General features: G+C 42.3%; 1 protein-coding gene and 1 pseudogene across 1 annotated transcript; both read right to left on the reverse strand.

Moving 5' to 3' along the window:
* The window catches only part of LOC118922390 (coiled-coil domain-containing protein 152-like), a 26,170-nt pseudogene extending 19,404 nt beyond the window's left edge, over positions 1–6,766 (reverse strand).
* On the reverse strand, positions 187–16,417 carry CRNN (cornulin). Its single transcript, XM_057499478.1, is given in 7 exon segments — positions 187–1,119; positions 7,242–8,519; positions 8,522–8,761; positions 8,764–8,843; positions 9,854–10,107; positions 11,200–11,334; positions 16,205–16,417. Coding segments are annotated over 6 exon segments (999 nt in total). The 3' UTR covers positions 187–1,119; positions 7,242–8,442.
* Positions 16,418–27,834: the final 11,417 nt, after the last annotated feature.

Raw genomic sequence — 27,834 nt, forward strand, 5'->3', positions numbered from 1 at the left:
AGTAAGGATCGCCACCATCCAAAAGACAAACAACAACAAATGCTGGCAAACATACAGAGAAAGTGAAACCCTCTTATACTGCTGGTGAGAATGTATATTATTTCAACCATTGTGGAAAGCAGTATGGAGGTTCCTTAAGAAACTCAAAATAGAAATACCATTTGACCCAAGAATTCCACTCCTAGGAACTTACCTTAAGAATGCAGCAGCCCAGTTTGAAAAAGACATATGCACTCCTATGTTTATCACAGTACTATTTATAATAGCCAAGAAATGGATGCAACCTAAGTGTCCATCAGTGGATGAATGAATAAAGAAGATGTGGTACATATACACAATGGAATATTATTCAGCCATAAGAAGAAAACAAGTCCTACCATTTGCAACAACATGGATGGAGCTAGAGGGTATTATGCTCAGTGAAATAAGCCAGGCAGAGAAAGACAATTATCAAATGATTTCACTCATCTGTGGAGTATTAGAAGAAAGCAAAAACTGAAGGAACAAAACAGCAGCAGACTCACAGAACCCAAGAATGGGCTAAGAGTTACCAAAGGGAAAGGGACTGGGGAGGATAGGTGGGAAGGGAGGGAGAAGGGGGGAAAAGGGCATTATGATTAGCACACATAATGTAGGGGGGTCTCAGGGAAGGCAGTATAGCACAGAGACGACAAGTATTGATTCTATAGCATCTTACGACACTGCTGGACAGTGACTGTAATGGGGTATGTGGTGGGGACTTGATAATTGGGGGAATCTAGTAACCACAATGTTGTTCACGTAAGTGTATATTAATGATACCATAAAATTAAATAATTAAAAATAAATAAATAAACTGATTGTGAATGACTGATTTCATTGTAAGTACACATTCAACAAGACAAACAGGATATACACATACCTAATTTTCTTCTCCAAAAAAAAAGACATCTTTTTATACAGAGGAAATACTTTCCTTACCTGCTCCTCTTCATCTGTATTTGTTATGGCAAATGCATTGATCCCGCTCTTCAGTGTTTCTCATGTACAGGAAGGATCCTTATCATGGTTCAGTCTTATTCCCTTAGGAATGGAAGTGAATGATCTAGTCTTTTCTGCATGTTGTACAGCCAGAGGGACCTAAATCAAAAATTACAATTTTCTTTCACTTATCTCATGTAAGAAGTAAAGAACACCTATTAGTGTTGTTAGTAAAAAGCAAAACAAACCTGTATGCTGGATGTGCAAGTCTTTGAGCACTTTGTAAATAGTTTTCCACTAAAGCAACAGATACTCTATTGAACCTCCAAGAATGATTATCATTCGTATGTTCGTGCAGCACTTGGTGTGTCTCCTCTCACATTCTGTGCACATTGGAGAGCCATGAAGGCAGGCAGTGACCTAGAAATTCAATTTGCCATTGGTGGTCCCTCAGCTGTCAGTCCATAGTCACAAGGCCTCTCAGGCATATGAATGGGCTCCCTGGACCTTGGAAACCCTTTAACTGCATGTCAATATTTTGCTTCACTTAAATTTTAGGAAGGCAGCTACTTTGATCTTTGAAACTCAAGGCAATAAACTGCCTACTTTGTTTTGGGAGATAGGGAAGATTCTGTTTTATCAGTTGGTCTTTATTCATATCTGACTTCTAAATTACTACCTGCTTATTGCAGAATTTTTCAGACTATAAAGAGCACAAAGCAGGGGGAAAAATAGTCCATAATCCCAATACTTAGAGACAAATCACTTTAACAATTGGAGTAGCTCTTCCGGTAGTTGCTGCTAACATTTCCAAAGTTGTTGAGCACTTCCAGCATCAAATTCCTTGAACCAATTTTTCTAATTAATATGTAAACTGTTAAGTTTTATTTCCTCCAGGTTTGATTTAGAGACCTTATTTTGTGTATTTTTGTTTGCATTCCTGAGTAAACAAGCTAAAGTTTGTTCATTTGTTTGTTTTAAAAAATTAGACTTTTTCTTCAAATTTATTGTTTAGAGATGTAGAAAATTGTGCTTTTAAGGTTATAGAATTTTTTTCTTCAGTTCTGGAATGTCTTATTTTGATCTTGCTAATAATGCTTTAGGTTAAATAATTTTTAATTTTAAATTTGGACAAATAACAAAGCATTCAATATCATACGTCTGCTGTTAGAATCGATAGGATTTTTTATTTTAATGAAGTTTTCTTTCCCAGTGTAAAAATACATATACATTACAAAAATATGGAAACAGAAAGGAAAAGAAAGAATGCAGGGTATTTTTACTACCTAGAACTCCCTGTTTTGTTCCTGTCTTTCCTTCAAGTAATTGGAAATCTAAAGCTCTGCCAAATTATATAATTTTTTTAAATGCATGTTTTCATGCCCATACTAACTGAAGATTTACATACCATGGGAATCCCACCACCCATCAATGACACAGTGTTCATTTTCTAGTATATTCCCACTTAGTCTTGTTTAAAAACATAGTTTTAAAAGCAGAGTACATTGGAGAAAGACAAGTACCAAATGATTTCACTCATATGTGGAGTATAAGAACAAAGAAAAACTGAAGGAACAAAACAGCAGCAGAATCACAGAACCCAAGAATGGACTAACAGTTAGCAAAGGGAAAGGGACTGGGGAGGATGGGTAGGAAGGGAGGGATAAGGGCAGGGAAGAGAAAGGGGGCATTATGATTAGCATGAATAATGTGGGGGGGCATCATGGGGAGGGCTGTGCAACACAGAAAAAACAAGTAATGACTCTATAGCATCTTACTATGCTGATGGACAGTGACTGTAATAGGGTATGTAGGGGGGGACTTGGTGAAAGGGGGAGCCTAGTAAACATAATGTTCTTCATGTATTTGTAGACTAATGATACAAAAAAAAAGCAGAGTACATGTCAATTAAGCTCTGTTAAAGAGTATTTACAGGTCCTAGAGAAAGCTAATGTAAAAATAAAATTTAAAGCAAAAGGAAAAAAGGCTTAACTTTCTTTGTTATTTTTAATTTCTGAAGAATTGACAATTCAAGTATTCCAGAAATTATTATCTACTGAAACTCACCTGAATGGAGAAAAGTAATTCTTCTCCCTTTTGCTTTCTTGAATCTGAGACTTATTTTATTGTTATTCTGTTATCTTTCAATAAACCTTTAAGATGTTTGCATTAAAAAAAAGAAACATCTATGTGGAAACTTTAAAAGTTTGAGGAAGGCACTGCTGGTAAGAATGTAAATTACTTCAACCATTGTGGAAAGCAATATGGAAGTTCCTCCAAAAACTAAAAATAGAAATACCATTTGACCCAGAAATTCCACTCCTAGGAATTTACCCTAAGGATGCAGGAGCCCAGATTTAAAAAGACATCTCTATATTTATCTCAGCACTATTTACAATAGCCAAGAAATGGAAGCAACCTACATGTCCATCAGTAGATGAATGGATAAAGAAGAGGTGGTACATATATGCAATGGAATACTATTCAGCCATAAGAAGAAAACAAATCCTATCTCATTTGCAACAACATGGATGGAGCTAGAGGGTATCATACTCAGTGAAATAAGCCAGGCAGAGAAAGACAAGTGCCAAATGATTTCCCTCATTTGTGGACTATAACAATGAACCCAAACTGAAGGAACAAAACAGTGTCAGACTCACAGACTCCAAGAAGGGACTAGTGGTTACCAAAGAGGAGGGGTAGGGGAGGGCAGGTGAGGAGGGAGGGAAACGGCGATTGAGGGGCGGTATGATTGGTACACATGGTACTCGTGATGGGGTCACGAGTAGGACAGTGTAGCACAGAGAAGACAAGTAGTGACTCTGTGGCTGGCGGGAGCCATGCTACTCAAGCTGTGTAGCAAAGCTTAGGCTGGAGAAAGATCCCTGCAAAGCAGGGGCCTTTGCAGCTGACTCTCCCTATTACCCACCTTGATTTTGTTATTCTCCATTGTACTATTGGCTTTGCTTTTGCTTGCATTTTTGCCAAAGAATAAGCTAACCTCTGATAAGCAGCAAAGAAAAGATGAGAACATAAATTTCCCAGGAGCTTTTCAGGACAGTGCTCCTGAAGAATGGAAAATGCAGGGGCCAGATGGCGATCTTGGAATGGAATACCGAAACCTGCAGCTAGTTAGTCAAGCATTGACTACCCCATCTCCACCTAAGTGGGAATGCCCCCCATTTTTGCAATGATAGTGAAATTAGTGATGAAGAGTTTTATAGGAAAATTAGAGAAATAGAGTTATGGGGGAATACTGAATGGAATAACCCTGTCTGACACTTAATCAATCTTCTCATGTTTTCTTCCATCTGCTACTTCTATAGCTTTTCTTCTTCCTTCCTAATTACAGCCTTTTACTAGAATTTGTGCCTCATATGTAAAATTACCAAGTACCATAATTCTTCCGAGTGGTAAAGATACCTCAAGACAAGTGCTGGGCATAGAAGCCACGGGGCATAAATCTTCAAAGAAGTGAAAAGCTAACCTTTTTGAAGAATATTACTTCTCTCTCACTTATCAGCTTTACATCTCCCTGTATGGCCCCGGAAGACGGCTGGTTAGCCAGAGACGGGTAAGATTCCTCAAGGGAGGAACAACCTAAGACAGGCACAGTCATAGGGGGGCCATCAGGTGAGAAAATGGGGGCCAACAGACATGAGGCTTAGAACCTCACACCCTCAGTTTTGAGAGAAATTTTCAACACCCATGGATGTTTTATTGCCCTTGTCTAGCTTGGATTAGTACCTAGTCTATAGGCGCAGACCTGATCATCTACACTTACTTGCCTTCTTACTGCACTAAATCATGCTTTCTGTCTTTATCTTGCATTTACCTACTACTTCAGCATTTTATTTAAAGAAATAAGATAAGAAAATGTGGGATTCACATATAAAGTATAAAAATCAAATGAATAATCATATCTGACTTGATTGTTTATAGTTTATGATTCGTGATCAAAATGGAAACAGTTTCTGTGATATGAGTGCCCTTACATTGTTCACCATGTACGAATTTGTTTTGTCCCTACAGTGATGGGACCATGGGGCCCTGCATGTGATATATCAGGGAAATTGTGGTATCCGTCCAGAGGGAAGAGAAATATGGATAAGATAGAGAAATTTATTTTGCTGCCTACTGTGCCCTACGAAGAGGTGTGTGATAAAGATATGAATTTATGGTTTTGGACTGATTATAAATTTATTAAAGCCTCTAGAACATATTTGTAGGACAGAATAAAATGAAGAAAATGAGCATGGTGCCTGTAGATGAGGGCAGAACGAAGGGTTTGGAAGGCACAATAGAATAAATATTATGAGGGGATAAAATGTACCCATTGCATTAGAAATATAGATGATGATACCTGCCTAGCTAACTGTGTCAGTGGGTGACCAGTACTTCACCCAGAGTTGATAGACTCCATAGTCACTGCTACATGCTGCACACTTCTGCAGTCACATGCATTACTTAGAAACCACTTTGCATAGAAATGAGAAACACAATAGAGTACCTGTTGCTAAGAAAAGTTTAGGTCAAGGAACAGGAAAAGGTAACCTGTCTGACACTTGGTTAACCATGTATAGATTAGAAGGAAATAGAAAGAAAAGAGCTTGCCTATGCTTGTTAATCAAAAGAATAAATAAAAAATAATCATATATACAAAACGTATAAAGAAAGATGTCATTGGCACTTTGTCGAGAGACCTCCTCCAACTGACTCTGCGTCCTGTCTCTCTGTGTGCTGACTCTGTCTCATCCTTTCGGGCAACCCACCCCTCATGGGAGCTGGACTCCAGCATGTGGCATCTTACTACGCTGATTGACAGTGACAATGGTGGGGTGTTGGGGGGACTTGATAATATGGGTGAATGTAGTAACCACAATGTTTTTCATATGAAACCTTCATAAGAGAGTATATAAATGATACCTTAATAAAATAAATAAATAAAATACGCCTACCTAAATACAACAACAAAAAATGTTTGAGGAAGGCCAGTAAATCCTAAGAGGAGGAACGTGATCAGGATAGAGCATCTTGATTACCTCGGTGAATGCCCTGTGGTCACAGGGGTCAGGACCCTCTCACAGGTCCCCAGGCTCCGAACCACTGTGAGGGTAGATCCTCCTTGTGAGGGAGACTCATATCTGCCATGCCCAGAGACTGGGACTGGTAAGTCATGATTTCAGTTCATCAGTTCACAACAGAAAACGTAACTGTAGGAAGGAGTGGTCATGCGTGTCCACTGGGCTGTGCCTTTCCTCCCACATGGATGGCACGCCATGATCAGAGGCTGATGATTACAGACTCAGAGGAGGGTGTAGTCCTCTGCTTTGGGGGTGCTGGCTTCCAGGCTTTCACCTGCAGATCTCTGTCACCACCACAGAGCCCGCCAAGGGACTTGGTCCTCCTGCATAGACACAGGCTGCTGTTATGGATCCAGCCTCATTGGCCTCTGTGACACCCCTTTCCTACATTTGGATGAATAACCCCTCTCCCTTATGAATAAAAGGTTAGTATATTAAATTAAGGTTTCAGTCTTCATTCTGTTAGCTTGAACACTATTGTTTTTTTTAAGGTTGACTGTGAATATGTCTCTGATTTGATCCATTCCAACGTTTTACATTTATAAGGAATCTCTATTCATTTATACCTAGAACTTTGGGGGGAATCTCACTGTAGCTTCCAGATCCATCCAGCAAGATATGGGAGGTAAGAAGGGGTGGGCTGCCTGCTCTCACCTTTCCTTGGTTTCACTGTTGGTTGACTTCTCTTTCAGAGCCATGTATGCCTTCACATTCTTCCCCATTTTTACAAAGTAACCCCTTTCTCCATTCTGGAAGCTCCCTGGGAACAGTGGTCCTAAGAATAGTCTATTCCAAGGTGTCAATGGACGCCATGCTTCCACAGTTAGAATCTCCTGTTAGGGCCAGAGATGGGATTGGAAGGGCCACTCTCTGTGACTTCCTCCCAATCCCTTTGGGTAAATCCACACATGCCCTTTTTTCTCTTTGAGGTTTGATCAGTCACTAAGTTTATAGCCAAAAGATCTGGGTTTAGTCCTACTTCTGCCATTTTCTAACTGCATGACTTTTGCAATACTATAGAAACTCCATTTTTTTCTCTTGATATAAACTTGATTATATTTGCCTTTTGACAGAGTCTGTGCCTTATACTTATGAGGACCCTTGTGATTTACACTGGACCCACCCAGATAATCCAAAATAATCTCAAAATGCTTAATCATATCTGCCAAGTCCCTTTTATCATATAAGGTAACATACCCACAGGTTCCTGCGATTAGGACGTGGGCATCTTTTGGGGAGTTGTTATTCAGCCTAACACATTTTATTTTCTCCTTGGAGATTTTCCTTACTTCCTGTAAGACAAAAATGCAAAGAAAAATATGTTTTATGTGGAATCTAATTATTCTGTTGTGGGAGCCCCTTCAAAGTACCTAGTCTGCCATACTGCCAGAAGCAGAAGTCTTTATGAAGTTTCTAAACAGTTTTCATAAGCTCCACTCCAAACTTTTGGACTCAGCACCTCTAGAGTTATGTTTATAAGTCTGTATTTTAAAAAACACTCCTAAGGTGATTTTTTAAATAGGCCGGTGTTGTTTTACTCCCTAACTTATTCATATCCAGCAGATGAGACATCATGAGAAGTCAGAACTGACATGGATGAGGAGGTTGGGGAGGGAGACTCAGATCTCTTACTCCTGGCTCAGTTCCTGGGATCACATGCATTTCATCTATCCCCTGAAGGGCCCCTGCCAGCCTTCTTCCATGTAACCTTAAGTCAGCCTTCCTATGTGACCTTACAGGTAAACAGAGACTTAACACTCTAGAATTACATGTAATGAAAGATGGAGACTAGTTTACCTACCTAAAACCTACTTGTCCTTTAAGGCCATTATAAAAAAAGCCTCTTCTGCTGGAAACCTTTCCTGATCCATCTCTGCCATGTATAAAACTATAATGTCTCCCTTTTTTGACTCATTGCAACTCCTGGAATCCCATGAAATATTTTCTCAACTAGATGATCTTCAAAGGTAGGGACCATGTCCAGTTCATCATCACTGCCTTTAGCCCATTATGTCAATAGGGACTGAATGGGACACAGAGCCCAGTTACTTAGGAAGGTTTTATTGATGCATTAGATAGATGGGGCAATAGATAGATGCCAGGGATAAAAGTAAGTCTACAAATCCCCACAAGCTGAAGAGAATTTAGCACAAATGGATGGTTTGTTTCATGTCTTTCTATTTCTGAGAGAGTCCACAGAGCAAAACAGGTAAGAGATTTGAGGATAGAAAGCACCTTGTAGAAATGATTTCACTGAGAAAGACCTAAGAGAGAAGTATCATGATTAAGAGATGATGTCCAACATGCCAACTGGACTGGTCAGGGCCAAACAAGCCAACCCATCTCCAGCTGCCTGCTTCCAGTACTGGGAACTAGAGTCCATCCAGGGCTGGGACACTCATGGCTTGTTGCTTTTGAAGTAGGAATGCAGTGCTGTCACAGTGAGGCCTTGCTTAATTTCTGGCTGGGCTGCCCCTGGCCTTGTGCTGAATGCATGCTGCTGTTCAGGCTGCTATGTTCCTGCCTTGGGACCACTGTCTCCCTTGTGTGGCCATCTGTGGGCTCTCTGTCTCCACCCTCCTGTCATATGCACTGTGGGTGAGTGCTGCTCTGGGTCTGTCTGTCTGTCACAGTGTCTGCCCTCCCCTGGGCCTGTGCTCCCAGTATGGCCTCTCCTGCCTTGCAGTCACTCACTGGTGTCCAACTTTGACCATTTCTTGACTACTCTGGGTCTTTCCCTCTTCTTTATCCCATGCATGGCTTGCAATATGGCTTCTGTCCTGCTTTGTGGTCTGGGTGTGTGTGGGTAAAATTGTAACATTTCCAGAATATCTCTCCTGGCTTTAGTACATCTGCATATCAATAGGTATTCTGAGGTGGAAAGTGGTATGGCTTTAGTGCATTTGCATCATTCCTCAGGGGTGGAGAGAAGTTCATCTCCATATCAATGGATGATTAACCGGGCATGCAGGGCTTATCTGTACCTGAGAGGTGAGGGGAAAGGCTAGTATTGCTGCTGCTGGAGCAGTAGAGAGAGATGGGCCAGACTGCAGTTTTGTAAGCAATAAAGGAGTTTCAAACTTTATTTCTCCCTTTGACAGATTTTGGTTCTTAGAGGTATTTTGCCCTGGGCTTTCTTCTCTCTGGACTAACTCCTGGCACTGTTGGCAAGGTTCCTCTGAACCCAAAGTCTGTTATAATGGGTGTGACCTTTGGGAAGGCCGCCCCAAGAAATGATGGGGAGAAGTGGCGCTTGCACTGAGGGACACATGTCTACACTCGTGTGATCATGGAGGCACCACCACCGCTGCTGGCCATGCCAACCCTGGCCTGTGACTCAAGCCTAAGGCTACTGCTTCTGCTGCCAGCTGGAGCCTGGTCACAACTGTGGGAAGGAGCAAACTTTCAGTACATCTTGATAGAGAAGCAACTGCTGCTGTGTACCATGCCTTGCTGTCTACGGAGCCCATTGCCAGAACAGCTCCGACCAAGGTAATAACCACCTATTCCATCACAGGGTGGGTGAGAGACTGGACCCAAAGGCCACAGAGTGGCATGGCACAGACACCTACAGTATATCGTGTGTCTGGCCATTTGCCTTGGGCTTCCCCAAGAAATGATGAAGCAGACACATTGGCTCAGGTGCGCTGACTAGAAGGAAAGTAGGCCTCTGATGTGGCCCAATGGCTACATCAGCATCTGTTGCACGTGGGGCAAAAGACAATGTGGGCTGTAGCCCATTGGTGGGGCTTGTCATTGACCTTTGAAGAAGTCAACTAAGCCTGGAAGGAGTGCCCTGCACATTGTACAGATCAGCAAACCACCAAGGACCTAGAGCGTCTCTGCAGCCTATGGCCAGTTGCCAGTGCTTGAGAGCCCTGGGGAGGCAGCTTCCAGACTCTTGAGATCCACAGGCTCCCTCAGGACTCTCAGTCAGGGTCTTGAAACAGGCCTGGGCAACTTTAAACACCAACACCAGGAATTCCTTGAATTCCACAGTCCCTGAGTAGTCTTCATCCAGCAGGAGCAAAACTTCACCCACAGCGGCCAGAACATGGGGTTTCTGGGGAGAAGATGAGGCTAAGTCATCATCCCTCCAAGGAGGAGGATGTGGTTGGCTGGGTCCACTCAGATTCTAGGCTTCACAACCCCGAGACTCAGAGCCCACCTGCTTGGCCCCACACACTGCTTTTGCCTTCATTTTCAGTCCTGTCTCTCTCTCAAGGGTAAGAAGAACCTTTTGTTTTATATCTTCTGTACCTGGTCTGGTTTCTGGCTTATAGGAGAACTGGATAAATATTTAGTGAATGAATAAATGACTGAGGTCATAATGATTCTTTGGGCTGTCCTTGGCCCCTGGCCAGAGCCACCAAGCCCATATTCTCTCCAGAGAGCCCAACACCAAGAAAGCACAGTGGGAACTTGGCCCCATGGAAATTCGATGAGATTTTCACCCAGGCTTGTTTTCCAAGGGAGGGTGGTTGGAAGTCTGGTGGGAATGTGCTGAGCATTCAGAAGCAGCACCTGCTATGCTCACACAGTCCTATCCCTGAGACATCATCTGTAGGTACAAACCAAAGGCAGGGAGATGCAGGCAAGTGCATCAATGCCTTGGGTCTAGTTTGCCAGGGACAGCCTCCCACAGTCTCCCCATGGCTGTTGTCTACCTGCTCTCCAAAATTCATTTCTGATGTGTCCATTCAGCTAATATTTTTGAGCAGCTGCTTTATGCAAAGCACAGAGCTATGCTTCTAATGCATGTTTATTAATGATCAAATTTCTGATAGATACAGGAAATGGTTACTATATCAGATTTAAGAAGCAGCAGAAAACAGCAATAATTTTCATTTCTAGAATATTCAAAACTCTGTTCCTCCCTGAGCTGGCCCTTTCTAGTCCTTTACCATGTCTCAAATTAGAATTAATTGAAGTCAAGGTCTTTTCTCTAAGGACCAGGCCTGTGAGCTCTGTGACCATCTGTGTTCCTTTGCCTTCCCTTTCTCTGCCTGCCCAACTACCATGAGGACACGGACGAGGATGGGCAGGCCTGGATCTAGCGGCTGCCTTCTCAGGTTCCAGAGGCAAAATGTCTGTAGGCAAGCCTGTTTTCCCTCTCCTCCTCTACCCTTTCCCCATCTTGCTGGGCACATCATACCACAATGTATGCAAAATCCTACTGCAGGAGCCTTTTCAGCTCCCCCTGGGTAGGCACCTCGCAGTTGCCCTCTGTCCTGGTGTAGCCCTCAAAGGCTTCAATGATCCCATTAATGTTTTGCAGTAACTGAGGTATCTTCAGAATCAAGCTGGAGAAAAAAAGAGATGCCCCGTTGGGATTCTGTAATCCCCTCACTCCTGCCTCCAAGTCCTTTCCTTGCATTTCCTACTCTGCTTCTACTCTTAGAGTGCGTCCCTCCCACCTTTCCTACATAAATGGATTTCATGAATGGGAAAGAAGAGCATATGGTGGTTAGATGCAGGCTTCTGAATCCAGACTTCTATACCAGCCTCACCTCCTGCCTGGTAGGTGGCTTTGCCTCTCCAAGTTTCAGTTTATCTTTGTAAAATTAATGTAATTCTAGTGTTTATAGGATTATTGTGAAGAATAAAAGGATAATTCATATAAAACACTTGGCAGATGCTGGCTTATACTAGGTGCTAGCTATTAAACATCATTAAGTTTTATACACATATATAATTTTTGTACATCTATATATACTGTACTGCTCACAAATCCCTTTCATGTGCATACATACCTCTGGTAATCCCTATTGTCACCACTTTTTAAAGGTAAAGAAATGGGCTTGGAGAAATTAGGTGATTTTCCCAAGGTCACACAGCTTGGAAGGGCCAAGAAATCCTAGAACTCATATTTCCTGAAACTAAATGCAACAAGCTTTTTAGCCTGCACCTGCGGATAGTCTCTCTAGTCTACTGTCACCTATCATAGGGCTTTAGGGTCCTGATGGGCACACTAACAGGCAGGAAATACATATGTGAGTAAACCCTGGAGACCAAGCAGGAACCCTGAGGGCCTAACTCTGCCTTTTATTGCTGCCTTTGGGGAAGATGTTCAGGAAGAGGTGGGCTAGAGCTGTTGAGAATGTTTGTGGCAGGGATGGGGGCAGAGGGAACTTCCCTTGGTCTGAGGCTTTCCAATTCTCAGAGTCTAAGTTCCTCTGACTATGATCTTTGTCCTCAGCTCTGGGACCTCTGAGGAAAGTCATTCTGCCCACAAGCACGTGGCTTCTTCAAGCCCATAACCCTGGTGTCCTGTGAGAAATGGTTCCTAACTGAAGGGAGAGCTTTTCTTTCTCATTACCTGGGGATCTGCATGCAGTTGGAGTGAGTCCAGGGTGTGGCTGGATGGGCAAGAGGGAAAGAGACCCTGAGATGCATTAAGCAGAAGCATCAAGGAGACCCAAAATAGATGGTAGCAGAGAGGGCAAAGTTCAAATGCAGGGGGAGATGGAAGGCTGCAGAAGCTGGGAATGAGGGTTGGGGGTACTGTGGAGATGGAGAAGAGAAGGTCATGAGAAGAGGGAGGCCTGATTAGAGATGCAAGAGAGTGAAGTAAGGAAGGAAGGCACCCATTGCTAGAGAAAGCAGGTAAGTGTGGTAAGAAGGATTCAGAAACTACAGACCTCAGTGGGCTATTCTGGGAGGAGTGCCCTTTCTGTGATCTGATCCTGTAGCCAAAAATTTCAGGCAGACTTTTCCTTTTATGTATATCAAGATACAAAACTCAAAATGTTGCACCTACACAGAGACATGAAAAGACCCTTTTTTGTTCCTTTGTTTTCATTTTTTTGCCATTTGGAAGACCTTAACCACTGACCTATAAACAGTGAAAATATTCCTATTGTGTTAAGTCAAGTCATCCAGTTAGTGAGTTTCACAGCATGTTCCTCTTCTGGGTTTGCCGCAGAAGGATCACAGGAACCGTTTGCAGCTCCTATTCCGCACTGTTCATAACTCACACTGGATTCCAGGAATTAACACTTTGTTCTTTCTATTAGATAGGTTTCGGCTATTAATCAAACTTATGCAGTAAATATATTGTACCTTTTCCTTAGATTATGCCTGGTTATAAATCAAGCTTTAAAGAGAAACTAAACTAGCAGCAAAGTTAATTGCTGGAGTGTCTACATTCCCCCCTTTTTGTTTAGCTTGCATCTTTTGTAACATTAATGAGAAGACTGCTGATTGCTGTCGAGCACGTTGACATTTCCAGGTAGCTCTTCTCTAGATTATACAAAACACAAATAATAAACATAATACAATTATTGTAAGTGTAGCAGTGGAACCTCTAAAAATGTTTAAGTGTTTTATAGGGTCCAGATTACTTATTCCATCTGCAATGCTTTCCAATAGATTAGAACCACTTAAAACTTGTAATTATTTCTGGAAAGTATCAGTAATGTGCTGTTGAAGTTCTATTATTTCTTGAGTCATATTACCATGATTTAAAAAATGTTTTTTAACATTATCCCAGAGAAAATAAGTATGATTATAATGTATAGGAGTAACACAAAATCTAGTTGTATTCCAATCACATTTCATAGAAATTTGACATTGCAAACTAACAATTTGATCTCCTAGCATAATAACTGCTTGTTGCAAATCAGTCAGTTGTGCATTAATTTCACTATCTATCTGTCTTTGGGTGGTCCACATTTTTGACAAATTAGCATGCCAATTATTAACAAAGTCAACAGTCTGAACGCTTGTTGTAGCAGTTGCAGTTATGGCTATGATCCCCAGGACAGCTGCAATGATTAATTCAATCATTCATTTAGTTATCTGCAGAAGATTATCAAGAGTATATTGGAGAAGCATCATGCTTGGAGAATCTTGCCACTTTCAGTGTAGTTGAACTGGAAGCCAGAGACCTGTTCTAGCCTTAAGAATATAAAGACTGTCTTTGTGGAAAAAGGATCAGAGTTATTAATACAATATAGAATGAATAATTTGCACAGGAGACAGAATATCCAGATGAATTCCATGCTGTGTGACCAATCATAATTTAAAAAGGCAATCTGATGGCCAACAGACACATGAAAAGATGTTCCACATCACTAATCAGTAGGGAAATGCAAATTAAAACCACAATGAGATATCATCTCACACCAGTAAGGATGGCCAGCATTGATAAAACTAAGAACAACAAATGCTGGCAAGGATGGGGAGAAAAGGGACCCCTACTATGCTGCTGGTGAGAATGTAAGCTAGTTCAACCATTGTGGAAGGCAATATGGAGGTTCCTCAAAAAACTAAAAATAGAAATACCATTTGACCCAGAAATTCCACTCCTTGGAATTTACCCAAAGAATACAACTTCTCAGATTCAAAAAGACACATGCACCCCTATGTTTATCGCAGTATTTTTTACAATAGCCAAGATATGGAAGCAACCTAAGTGTCCATCAGTAGATGAATGGATAAAGAAGATGTGGTACATATACACAATGGAATACTATTCAGCCATAAGAAAGAAACAAATCCTATCATTTGCAACAACATGGATGGAGCTGGAGGATATTATGCTCAGTGAAATAAGCCAGGCAGAGAAAGACAAGTGCCAAATGATTTCCTTCATTTGTGGAGTATAACAATGAAGCAAAACTGAAGGAACAAAATAGCAGCAGACTCAGAGACTCCAAGAATGAACTAGTGGTTACCAAAGGGAAGGGGTGTGGGAGAGTGGGTGGGGAGAGAGGGAGAAGGGGACTGAGGGGTATTATGTATAGTAAACATGGTGTGGGGGATCATGGGGAGAACACTACAGCACAGAGAAGGGACGTAGTGGATCTGTGGCATCTTGCTGCAGTGATGGACAGTGACTGCTTTGGGGTATGGGTGGGGACTTGTTAATATGGGTAAATGTAGTAACCACATTGTTTTTTCATGTGAAACCTTCATAAGAGTGTGTATCAATCATACCTTAATAAAAATTTTTTTAAAATAAAATAAAATAACATCTCCACTGCCAAAAAAAAAAAAAAAGGCAATCTGACACAGGCTGTAATATAATGACTCTCATTTATTGTAAAACTCAATCAACTACTTTTTTGTGATGCTATCATTCCACATATGGTCTTTCCAAGCTATCAGACTATAAAGCTGAGGGAATTTTCCATAAGTGATATTGCAGGGGCCCAAAAGGTAAATGTAGGGTAGGAGGAGACATCCCACCTCTACGCCAATAAATGGTCTCATTAGAAGAAGTGACAATAGTGTTATTAATGCCACGAATGTATTTATGTCATTTCAAGTTAAGCCCCTGTCTTTTGGTCTGGGCAGAACCTTGAGGGGTCCAATCAATGATGCTTCCATAGGAAGTATTAAGTAAAACCCGACCTGTTTCTCCTCAACAATTCATTCAGTGCACCCATTCACTGATTTTCATAGCTATTGGCTGGGTGCAGATGGGCAAATCAGGGGGATAGTCTGTTGTGTCTTTTGTATTACCTTTTTTGTGGAATTTGAATGCTTAAAGAAGGAACAATTTTTTATTGGTATCATTTTTGACAATGAATAGCCATGCAGCTGGTTGTATTTTTAAGCAATGGTTTTCATGTCCAACACAATTGGGTATCCCCTCTACTCTCACTGTATAATTCTTAATGTTCATGCCCTCTTCTCCTGGCCTTAGTGGGCCATGAGTATCATAAGGTCCAGGAGTCCAGTTGGAATCATTAACATATATTGGGACCATTTCGGAGAGCCAATGAATAACTTGATTGATTGGGGGGTTAGGAATGTAAGCCCAACATGAATGCTTAATGCCATTAGCAGAACTTACCCCTATGGTGACCACAGCAATCAGAGCCAGTGTCTTGCCAATGGGTTTCAGCCTGGGCAAGTTCGCTATGGATTCAGTGTAACCAAAGAAATTGACTGTAAAATGCTCTTTGTGGTGAAAGGGTCTTACAAAACTGCTGTCTGGCCCATCTCTCTCTCCTGCTCAAACAGTAACCACACCTGCCCTCCCTCTCACCTCTCAGGTACAGATAAGCCCTCTGTTGCCCAGGTAATTACCCACTGATATGGAGATGAAAGATGCAAATGTACTAAAGCCCACTTCTTTACACCTCTGAGCACCTGTTGATATGCAGATGTACCAAAGCCAGGCGAGATATTCTGGAAATATTACAATTTACCCACACCAGGAACAAGTTTGAAGCATTGCGTGCCTGTCTGGTCTGTTGTATAATTTTTTCAGCTTCCTGTGTCATCTTTTCTAGTTGTCCCCATGTTGGGAGATTCACTTTTTGAGTTCTTGGTAATGGAACTTGAACTCTGGATCTTCCAATAATCATGGCTTGTATCTCATCAACTGGAGGTTCAACATCAAATCGAGGCCTTCTGTTCATTTTTGGGGTTTTATCTTCTGTTAGAAAACAGCATAAAACCTGAATGTGATTTATTCCCACCAGGAGGTTTAAAACGTTTTAACAGTAAGGTATTAACAAAGGGCCATGTGGTGGAAGCTGCTCAGGCTGAGAGTGGGGGTGGGAATTGATATGGGCCTGGCTATACCTGTTTGAGTTTTTTAAACCTACTAATTAGATTAAGACAAATGTAAGGGAAAGATATAACTAACTTGGTGAATTCTGGGAAAGAATGTGTACCCTGTAGTACTTGGTCAATGAGGAACCAGGGGAGGGACTCATGCACTAGGAGAAAAATTGTTGGTGCCAAACTCCCTGGGTGTGCCTGTTCACCAGACACCGGATCTTGCAAGACCACCATTAAAGCCTCGCTCCGCTGTTCTGTTTGTCTCCGTGTCCACTTATTGAATTTAGACCAGTGAGTGTGTTGCTCACAATTTGGGGGCTCATCCAGGATCCTCTTGCCTGTGCGAGGTGGGGGCACAAGCGGAGCAGGAAGACGAGTTCCCCTGGCTTTGGGAGGCCCGATCTCTCTGGGCATCTCACCTTCACACGGAAGCCGAGAGAAGACCTGAAACTGCTGTGCAGAGACACCTTGACCAAAGCAGGGGAGTAAACAAACGCAGGCACTACAGCAACCGGGCAACCTCATGCATGAGCCAGTAGGAAAATTGGGCTGTAACTACTGCCTCGGTGGTTGGGCATTTTTCAGAGATCGTGTGTGTGGCTGAGACGTGTCCTAGATATGAAGCGAGTCTGGGGTCCCGATCCGCGGTTCCATTTGTTAGGGTTCGGGACTCCGGGGCTTCTCCAGAGAACAAACCACACAGGCACGGAGATGTAAATCCAAGCAAAGTCTTTATTCAGCCAGCTAGCTGGGGCCGACAGCACCTCCCCTGACACGCAGGTCGAGTCCGAGCTGTCGACCCCCAAGCAACATTAGGTATAGATTATATAGGATTTTCACAGCCGTTGCACCAAAGCCCACACATTACCACAACCAATGAACTTAAAACACATCCCATACTTTAACCAATAAAGTTGAAACGGGGACCCGCCACTTGCTTGACCTTTGCACAAGCATTCCTTAACGTCTTGTCACGAGTTTCGTCCCCCTTAGCGTATGGAAACTGGGTGGCTCTCGCTCTAGGGTGTTTCCTGCATTCCTTTACACATTCTCCCGTGAGGGAAATGGCCAGAGACAGATGAAGTGAATCTTGGGGTGTGTGCAAGAAACTTCCATTATGGGGGTGTGAGTATACAGGGACCTCTTGAAAGATGGGGAATACAAATTCTAGACCTAGGGAAGCAGGGAAAGGGAACCAGAAGAGCTCCCTTGGAATTCCCCCAGATAGCCTTCTGGGGTGAAGGTTAAAGTCCTGGGGGGACACCTGTACCTGGTTAAGGACAAACAGAAGATAATCAAAGTTTGCTGTTTTGTCTGGATTAAAGTTGGATCTGATGAAAACTGGCTTTGCCAGGTTTGTTATTTTTTTGATAGTAAAAAGCCTCCAGTTTACCTGAGGAATCTATTGGTTACCAAGGGCGCCTCCCCTATTTCCCCTCAACACCAGAGAAGGTTACACTAAGAGGAGGAACCACAAGAGACTTCCCAGGACAAGTCCGGTGTTGGGGGAAGTGTGTGTGTCTTCCTTGCTCCGTGTCTCCACCACAGCGTAGCATTGAGGTGCAGAGATATGGCGGTGAGGGGGAAGTGAAAATTTTGCTTGGAGTTACTTGGGAGAGAGAAAGTGCTGGCCGCCTCAGCAGGGAGGGGCGCCCTGGGAGGCTGGAGAGAGAAAGCTTTAAGTTAAAAGGTTGTACACTTTGAGGGTGCCAGAGGCCTTGGAGAGAGGAGTGCCCCAGGGGTTGGGGGTTACCCTTGTTAAGGATTCTTTAGGAGTGTGGCTAGGGGCTGGGGGTGTAGACTTGTTAGGTGGTCTCAAGTATCTTTGATGAGACATTATATTTCTTATCAGTCCTCTAGGTAATTCTGCAAAATTAGCTTAACACAAGAAATTTACTGCTTTAGTCCCCTCCCAGGATAGCAGCTTCCTGGTTTGGAAGCCTATCAGGACTGTCTGCCCTTCTTCCAAGGGGGCAGAGTTATTGTCTGTTTGCTAATGAGTAAGCTGAGAGTCTTGCTTCTTGACCTCCTGGGTATTAAAATGCAATCTTTTGGATGAAATCCTTCCTGCCTTCTGCTATGTTGTTTACGGCTGCGCCTGCATACTGAATTGATTGCCTGGGTTGCAGACTATTTGGGGTCGGAGGAAAAAATAAAAAGAAAACAAAAAAAAATAGCATATAGGAAAAGTTAAAAATAAAAGAAGAAGAAGAAGCTGGGCCTGTATGACTAACATAATAAAGACAGGCTATCCTGAGGTTCCCTCCTGTATCTGAGGAATATTCAAACATTCCAGGCCAAGTTGTTCCTCTCTTTTTGAGCTTTAATTAAATAACTCTGGGTGTTTTTAGTGGACTTTCCTGGCCTTTTTCTCTTTCCACCCCACTCATATCTATTTAATTTTGGGACCCACTTTATGTCTCTTTCCCTCTGGGTAAAATTGTAACATTTCCAGAATATCTCACTTGGCTTTGGTACATCTGCATATCAAAAGGTGTTCAGAGGTGGAAAGAAGTATGGATTTAGTGCATCTGCAGCTTTCCTCAGGGGTGGAGAGAAATTCATCTCCATATCAATGGGCAACAGAGGGCTTGTCTGTACCTGAGAGGTGAGGGGGAGGGCCGGGTTTTGGCTGATGCTAGAGCCTGAAAGAGAAATGGCCCCAGACTGCAGCTTGTGAGTAGTAAATAGATTTTAAACTTTATTTCTCCCTTTGATTTCAGTTTTTAGAGGTATTTTGCCCCAGGATTTCCTCTCCCTGGACTTAACAAGGTAAGAGGGACATAGAGTTTCCTTGCCTTCTGGGGAGTCCACCAGGAATCCCAAGACATTTCCATGGAGAGACGTCCCACTAGGACAAGGGGAAATTTGTTAATGCTCCCCTCATGGGTACTGAGGTGAGAAATTTTAAGCATTGTGAGAAGATCCCCTTGGCCTAGTGGACCAACTAGATCAATTCCTGGGACCTAATGTATATACTTAGGTTGAACTGATGCCCATCATGAATATCCTTTTCCCTGGTGGTGAGAGGGGGTGATCAGGAGAGCTGCTGTGTCCATTTGGGAACAAAAACACCTACCAGGCCAGGGTGTCCAGTCAGTGGAACAAAAGTTCCCAAATGTAGATCCTAGTTGGGATAATAATCTAGGGAATAGAATTAAATGCAGGATATTCAAGGGCAAATTATAAAGGGAATTAGGGAATTGGCCCCAAGATCTCAAAATGTTTCTAAGGTGTTTGAAGTCCAATGGGAAAAGGAAGAAATCCTAACTGCATTTTCATAGAGACTCAGGGACCAGATGAGAAAGTATTCAGGACTTGACCCCGAAGCTCAGGTAGGACAGGATCTTTTAAAAGTCAATTTTGTAACCAAAAATTGGCCAGATATATCTAAGAAATTACATAATTTAGATAGATGGAATGGAAAACCTAGAGAAGAATTATTGAGAGAAGCTCAAAAAGTGTTAGAAGAGAGGCTAGAAGCTTGTATTTCAAATTTTTAGAGGGAGATCCAGACCCTCTCCAAAGGACCCAGTGGAACTGCAAATTCTAGAGGAATTAAAAGCAATTTTTAGTCACCACCCCAGTCCTGGCACTCCCATCGTTAGAGAAGCCGTTTCACTAGTTTGTTACTGTTCAACAAGGTTCTGTGTAGAGTTTTGACCCAATCCTGGGGAGGAAAGAAACAACCAGTGGCCTTTTTGTTTAAACTACTGGACCTGTCTCTTGAGGACGGACTAAATGTGTTCAGGCCATTGCAGCCACGGCCTTACTGGTGGAAGAAAGCAGGAAATTAACTTAGAAGAACCCTCATAGTCAGTACTCCTCACCAGGTTTGGATCATGCTTACTTAATCAGTGGGCTGGGCACTGGCTAATAGATTTTCAAATTTTAAAATATGAACAAGTTTACTTGAAAAAGATGGAATATGTGCTGGCCATGTCTTCTAACTTATCTTCTCTCAAGCTGAAAGGACTCCTCAACCAGATTCCTCCGCTTGAGTTCTTCGCTCACTGCTTCCAGCCTAGAGACCTGGTGTTAGTAAAATCCTGGAAAGAAGAGCGACTCCAGCCAGCTGGAAAGGCCCCTACCAAGTGCTCCTGATCACGGAGACTGCAGTGAGGATGGCTGAAAAGGGTTGGACTCATTACACCAGAGAAAGAAACTGACTGGGGGATCTGGGGACAAAACAGAGAATTGACCGGTGTCCCAGGTGGCTAACCAACCCTTAAGGCTGAAACTAAAAAGAACCTAAAAATGTTAATTTTTGTCATTCTAACTCTGTATTTCACAGGCTAGTCACAGGGGGTCCTAGAATGAGAAGGAACTCCTGGTTATCCTGTCAAACTGGTAATCAATATTACTAAAATATCAAGCCCCAAAAAATTAGGTTTGATGCTTGTCAGGTTCTCTCTTGTGGTGACCTAAATGATCAAAGACAGCTTTCTGAAGATAATAAGTATCTCTGTCCTGAATGAACAAATCTTAATAGAATAAAAAAAGGCAAGTAGGTCCCATGTCCAAGGTGGAGCAGTATTTGGTGGACTACCCAGTTTCAAGGGTGGACAGTCCCTCATGTAGTAGAAAAATCTTTTAAAAAAAAGCTCCACTTAGCTAAAGGAATTCCTCCTGATAATTGCCAGGACAGACAGTGTAACCCCCTCTTGTTAACTATACATAAACCTCAAGATGGACTCAGTGCAGATGTCATTGGAGTAGATCCTGTGGGAAGGTTTGGTCTTAATTTAATCAAAGGCAAGACTTCACCCATAGTGGCCACCCGCAATCCTGAGGGAAATATTGAACCAGAGCTTCCCCAAAATGACCATAGACTAGTTACTGTAACAGAGATAAAATATCTAAAACAGACTCTTGAAACAGGTTTATAGAGACACCAATGCCTGGGTAGAATGGGTTAAATTTTCAGTACTCGCTTTGAATAAAAGCGATTGTTACGCATGTGTTGCTGGATGGCCACAGGTGCAGGTGGTCCCATTCCCTCTCAGCTGGGACACAGACCCCACTAGGATGAACTGCACGTTAACCCTGTACCAGGACAATGATGGTTGGGGAAATGAGACTTCCAAGGTCTCTTTCATGCACTCAAGAAGTCAGATCCGAGGGCAATCCCCTCCTTTTCTATAGGGAAGATGAATCACTCCTCATGCCTCTCTATGCAAGGGGAAGGTTTCACAACTCCTGTGAGGAACTTACTGACTTGTACCCACATCCTAAATGTCTCTAAGAGGGAAACTTCTTGAAATTACGCCTCCCCCTGAGCGGATGTTTGGTGGTACTGTGGAAAGAAAGGAGAACCTGCGCTACTTGTTGCCACCCAACTGGACTGGGACTTGTGCTTTAGTCCAATTGGCCATTCCATGTACCCTGGCATTTCTCTCCACACTCAATGAAAAAAATGTTCATAGAAGTCAAATGTATACATTGACTCAATAGGAGTCCCTGATGAATTTAAAGCTATAAATCAAATAGGTGCAAGATTTGAGTCAGCACTATTTTGGTGGTCCACCATCAACAAAATTGTAGATTAGATCATGAACTATACCAGGGATGCTCTTCAAGGAGTAGCTAGTCAACTAGTTGCTACCAGCAGGATGGCCTGAGAACAGAATAGCATATGTTAGCAGAAAAAGGAGTCTGTTATGTTAGGAGGAAAATATACTTTTATCCCAAATAATACTGCCCCTGATGGTACTATTACTAAAGCCCTATAGGGACTCACCACTTTAGCTAATGAATTAGCTGAAAACTCTGGCATCAGTGACCCTTTTACAGACTGGTTGGAAAGGTAGTTTAAAAAAAATAGAAAGGCATGATTGCCTTTGTTTTAACATTCCTTGTTATAGTTGCCAGAGTTTTAACTGCTGTAGATGCTGTATCATCCCTTGTGTGCGAGGCTTGACTCAAAAGCTTATAGAGGCAGCCATAAACAACATTAGAGAAATTTGAGAAAGGACCAAGCGTAAATTAAAATACATTACTGGGAATAAAATCAGAAATTCTTAAATAAAAAGAGGGGGGAACTGTTAGAAAAGAGTATAAAATCTAAATGTGATTTATTCCCACTAGGATGTCTAAACATTTTAACAGTAAGGTATTAACAAAGGGCCACGTGGTGGAAGCTGCTCAGGCTGAGAGTGGGGGTGGGGGAATTGATAAGGGCCTGGCAATACCTGTTTGAGTTTTTTAAACCTACCAATAAGATTAAGACAAACGTAAAGGAAAGATATAACTGGCTTAGGCGACATCTGGGAAAGAATGTGAACCCTGTAGTACTCAGCCAGTGAGGAACCAGGGGAGGGACTCACGTACTAGGAGATAAATCATTGGCATCAAACTCCCCAGGTGTGCCTGCCTACCAGACACCTGATCTTGCAAGACTGTCATTAAAGCCTCGCTCTGCTGTTCTCTTTGTCCACTTATTGAATTTGGACCAGTGCGTGTTTCTCACAGCCTAGTGGACCAATTAGGTCAATTCCTGGGACCTAATATATATACATAGGTTGAACTGATGTCCCTCATGAATATCTTACTCCCTGGTTGTGAGAAGGGGTTGATCAGAGAGTTGCTGTGTCCATTTGGGAACAAAAACACCCATCGGGCCAGGGGGTCTAGTCAGCGGAACAAAAGTTCCCAAACGTGGATCCTACATGGGATAATAATAATCTAGGGGATAGAACTAAAATGCAGGATCTTCAAGGGCTAATTATAAAGGGAATTAGAGAATCAGCCCCAAGATCTCAAAGCGTTATAAGGAAGTTGAGGTCCAACAGGAAAAGGAAGAGACCCTAACTGCATTTTCATAGAGACTCAGGGGCCAGATGAGAAAGTTCAGGACTTGACCCAGAAGCTTAGGTAGGACAGGGTCTTTTAAAAGTCAATTTTGTAACCAAAAGTTGGTTGCTAAGAAATTACAGAGTTTAGATAGATGAAATGAGACATCTATATAGGAATTACTGCGAGAAGCTCGAAAAAGTGTTTGTTAGAAGAGAGGCTAGAAGTTTGTATTTCAAATAGAGGGAGAAGCAGACCCTCTCCAATGGGCTCCAGGGAAACTATGAATTCTAGGGGAATTGAAAGCAATCCTTAGAGCCCCAGTCCTGGCACTTCCATCTTTAGAGAAGCTGTTTCACTAGTTTGTTACTGTTTAACAAGGTTCCCTGTAGGGGTTTTCGTAAACCAGCAGGGGAAGGAGTGAGCCTGCTGGACAAGCTCAGGCCTCACCAAACAAGGCAAAGAGACCAACAGGTTCCAGTCTGACAACATTCCAGGGCCTGATAGGATAACATTCCTAACTAGAGTCCTTCCCCCAAGCTAGAAGAATAGTAACTTTCCAGTACCTGGCTAAAGGCCAATGAGAGACCCCCACATATGCTAGGTGAGCTAAACCTCATGCCATTGTATACCTTTGCTCTTCCCTTGCCTTCTTTAAAAACTTGCTGCCTGCCCTGCTGAGCATGACTTCCCTAGCCTGTGATACCCAAGACTGGGGAACATTACCCAGGAATTCACTCAAACTGCCTGGCCCTTTGTTGCCTCTTGTCACCTGCTTATTTTGGTTGGAATTTATCTTACATTTTAGAATTTATCTTACAGTTTTGACCCAAGCCTGAGGAGGAAAGAAACAACCAATGGCCTTTATGTCTGAACTGTTGGAACCTGTCTCTCAAGGATGGCCTGAATGCATTTATCTGAGTAATATTTAAACATTCTAGGCCAAGTTGCTCCTATCTTGGATCCTCGTGGTCAGTACTCCTCACCTGGTTCGGGCCATACCTATTTAATCAGTGGCCTTAGTGCTGGCTAGTAGATTCTCAAATTTTAAGATATGAAGACCTGACATTAACCACAGACACCTGTCTCAATCCCACCAGCTTCTTATGTGCAGGGGAGGCTGAAGGCCAATCAGAATTGAGCCATAATTACATAGACCTCATAGAATATCAGACTCGGAGTAGTCTATACCTTTGGAAAAATTTGGACAGAAAGAAGTCTCATAAACAGTAACAGAAAGGAATTAATTCATGGGGAATTAATGAAGGAGGTTCTGGAAAATCTTTTACTTCTAGCTGAAATATCTATAATGCATGTGAATGGTCACCAGAAAAGAAATTCTTAAGTAGCAACAGGTAATAGAATTGCTTATGCAGCCACTAAGGAAGCAGCATCTGAAGATGAAATTAGACTTTTAAATCACAACTAATATTCCTAAAATGTCCTTTATCCCAAAGTTTTCTTTAGAAAATGGAAATTAAGAAACTGCAGGAGGTGGGGACATCTCGAGATGAGAAAGGGAGGTGGACTTTACCAGATAGGAGAAAAATGATCAGCTGACCTATTATGAGAGAGCTGATGAACACATCTTAGAGGGAGCCACTGGGGTCCCCAGATGATGTGTGATGCTTTGACACCAATTCTAAAAAGGTTTGTAGCAGTTTCATAATGTGCCAAAGAATTAAAAAGTGTATGAAAAAGCCAGTACCTGGAGGGAGACCCCCCAGGAATAAGACCACTCCAAAGTATCCAAATTGACTTTACTGAGATGCCAAAAGTGGGGAAGCTTAAATATTTATTAGTGATTGTTGACCATCTCACTAGATGGGTGGAGGCCCACCCATTAACAATTGCAACTGCAGGATCAGTAATAAAGGTACTTTTAGAGCAAGTAATTTCTAGGTTTGGGTTAATATAAAATGTTGATTCAGATAACGGGAGTCGTTTTACTTCAAAAGTACTACAGCGAGTAATGATGGCACTCCAGGTACAGTGGGATTTCCATACTCCTTGGCATCCACCATCCTCTGGAAATGTAGAAAGAATGAATCAGACTCTTAAGAAGCATTTAACCAAATTAATATTAGAAACCAAGTTGCCTTGGACTAAATATCTTCCTATAGCACTCCTAAGGATTAGAACTGCTCCCCAAAAGGATTTAGGACTTTCTCCTTATGAATTATTATATGGGCTACCATATCTGGGAAGGGCAACAGACTTGCCCACTATGGAAACAAAAGATCATTTTTTAAGGGAACATGTGCTGGCCATGTCTTCAACCTTATCTTCTCTCAGGTTGAAAGGACTCTTCACCCAGACACCCCCACTTGAGTTCTTTGCTCACTGCTTCCAGCCTAGAGACCTAGTTGTTAGTAAAATCCTGGAAAGATCGACTCCAGCCCAGCTGGGAAGGCCCATACCAAGTGCTCCTGATCACGGAGACTGCAGTTTTAAGAATGAGAATAAGTTAGCATAAGAGTAGCCATCTTAAGGGCCTAGAAGCAGTTTTCTGAAGTTGTGACTTAAAAGAAAAAAAACTGGAACTGGGTAAGGCCTTGGAAAACAAGTTAATCATGAACACTGGGATGAGGGCAGCTGTAGCCTTCGGTCAGCTAACCTTGGTCAGTTAATCCTACATACCAAGCTTATCGTGCAGAACCTCCCTAACAATTGAAGAGTGGCCTTATCTTGCTCTTGCTTAACCCCAGGATGTATGTCTTGCAAAGATAATGTGCAGCTGTAGAAAATTACTAAGAGTTAAGTATTTTGAAAATGCCATATAAACCCTTGGTTTTGAGTGCTCGGGGTCCTTGTTGAGACCCGCTGCGTCGGGCTAACTTGGGCCCCAGCTAGCTGGTTCCTGAATAAATTCCTCTTGCTTGTTGCATCAAGAGACGCCTTTCATGAGTGATTTAGGGCGGCATCCTCCTCTGGGGGAATCCAACATTTGGGGGCTCGTCCGGGATCTGCGCTCACCCCGCTTCACTCCCGAAGTCGCTCTTGGAGGAAGAGGTAAGATTAGTAGCGCCTTGGGTTGTCTGTATTCTGTTTTCTGTTTTTCAGTGAGACCGGTCAGAATTCTGAAAGGGTACCCATTGTCTGGCAGCTGTCTCCATCCCGTAAAGGGGTCGAGACTGTGGTCGGTAGACGTACTAAGAGCACCGCAGGCTGCAACCCTGGAGGACGCCTCGGGGAGGTTGGGGGGCCAGAGACGCCTGGTAGCCTCCCGTCTGTTTTTCCGGCAAACTGAACCTGATGAGATAAGATTGATTTTTGGGCGCCGAGAGTATCAACCCTCTGATTCCTTTCGGTTTCTGTTTGAGACTCTGAAGAGAACTAAACGCGGCCGCTGTGTGTCTAATTTGTGTGTGTCTTTGTTTTTTGTGTCTTTTACATGTCTAATTATTGTTATACTGACAATGAGACAGACGCAGACGACCCCCTTGTCTCTCATGACAGACCATTTTTCTCAGACGTTAGGGAGAGAGCTCACAATTTGAGCACGGACATCAAGAAGAGAAAATTTCGTGTTTTCTGCACCTCAAGTGGCCATCCTTTAACGTTGGCTGACTGCCGGAGAGAACCTTATCATTATGTCTCAGTCTGTATGTTTGTGTGTCTAAGTGTGTAAATGAAAATATCTTTCTACCTCCGGATAGTATTAATGAAATTGATTTAAAGACAAGCGCTTGTGAAAATTGGGCATTCTAAAACTTCCAGAAAATCTGATGGAAAATGTTAAGCATTAATGCTAATTTGAGTTTGCCTGAGGCGGGCATGTCCTTGTAGTTATCAGCTGCCAAAGTTTACTTAAAGTCATTTAAGTTGATGTTACCAGTTAAACATTTCAAGAAAATGCTTGAAGGAAAGCTTGACTTTGTCTAATGTTTAGTAAAAGTTTTCTAAGTAATCTGGCATAGTTGCTAAAAATAAGTAAACAAGTGTAGCAAATAAACATCTTAATAATAATACTGTATTAATGTATAACAGTGTGTATGTATGCAAACAGCTTGAGAATTTTTGTGGTAAATTTTTAAAGTTTGCTAAGTTATATAGACATATTTTGTGCCTAATGAGAAATTGTGTTGTAAAGCACATTTCCAAAAATGATAATATATGTTCATAGATGAAGAATGCTAGTGTAACAGTTTATAGTAGCCTGTTTTTCAGTGTTCACTGAAAGTTAAAGTATCAAATGATTTTAAGTTCTAATGAAAACTACTTAAATAAGGAAAACATTTCTCTATGCTAAAAGATGTATGTTTTAATAAGAGAAGGTATAAAGAATGGAAACCCGTCTGCATGCTAAAGAATGTGTTTTTTGATAAAAGAAAGTGGCTTTGTTCTAAAGTGCAGCTGTTTGTTAGAGAGGGACGGAGAGACAGAGACAAAAAGAGAGCAGTGTAGTGCAGCAGCGTGGTGCCTTTTGTTGTAGCGGATCCTCTCAGCCTGTTGCTTTAGAAGAAGGTCAAGATGTTTA

This window comes from Manis pentadactyla, chromosome 4 (assembly GCF_030020395.1).
Source record: "Manis pentadactyla isolate mManPen7 chromosome 4, mManPen7.hap1, whole genome shotgun sequence".
Classification (NCBI taxonomy): domain Eukaryota; kingdom Metazoa; phylum Chordata; class Mammalia; order Pholidota; family Manidae; genus Manis; species Manis pentadactyla.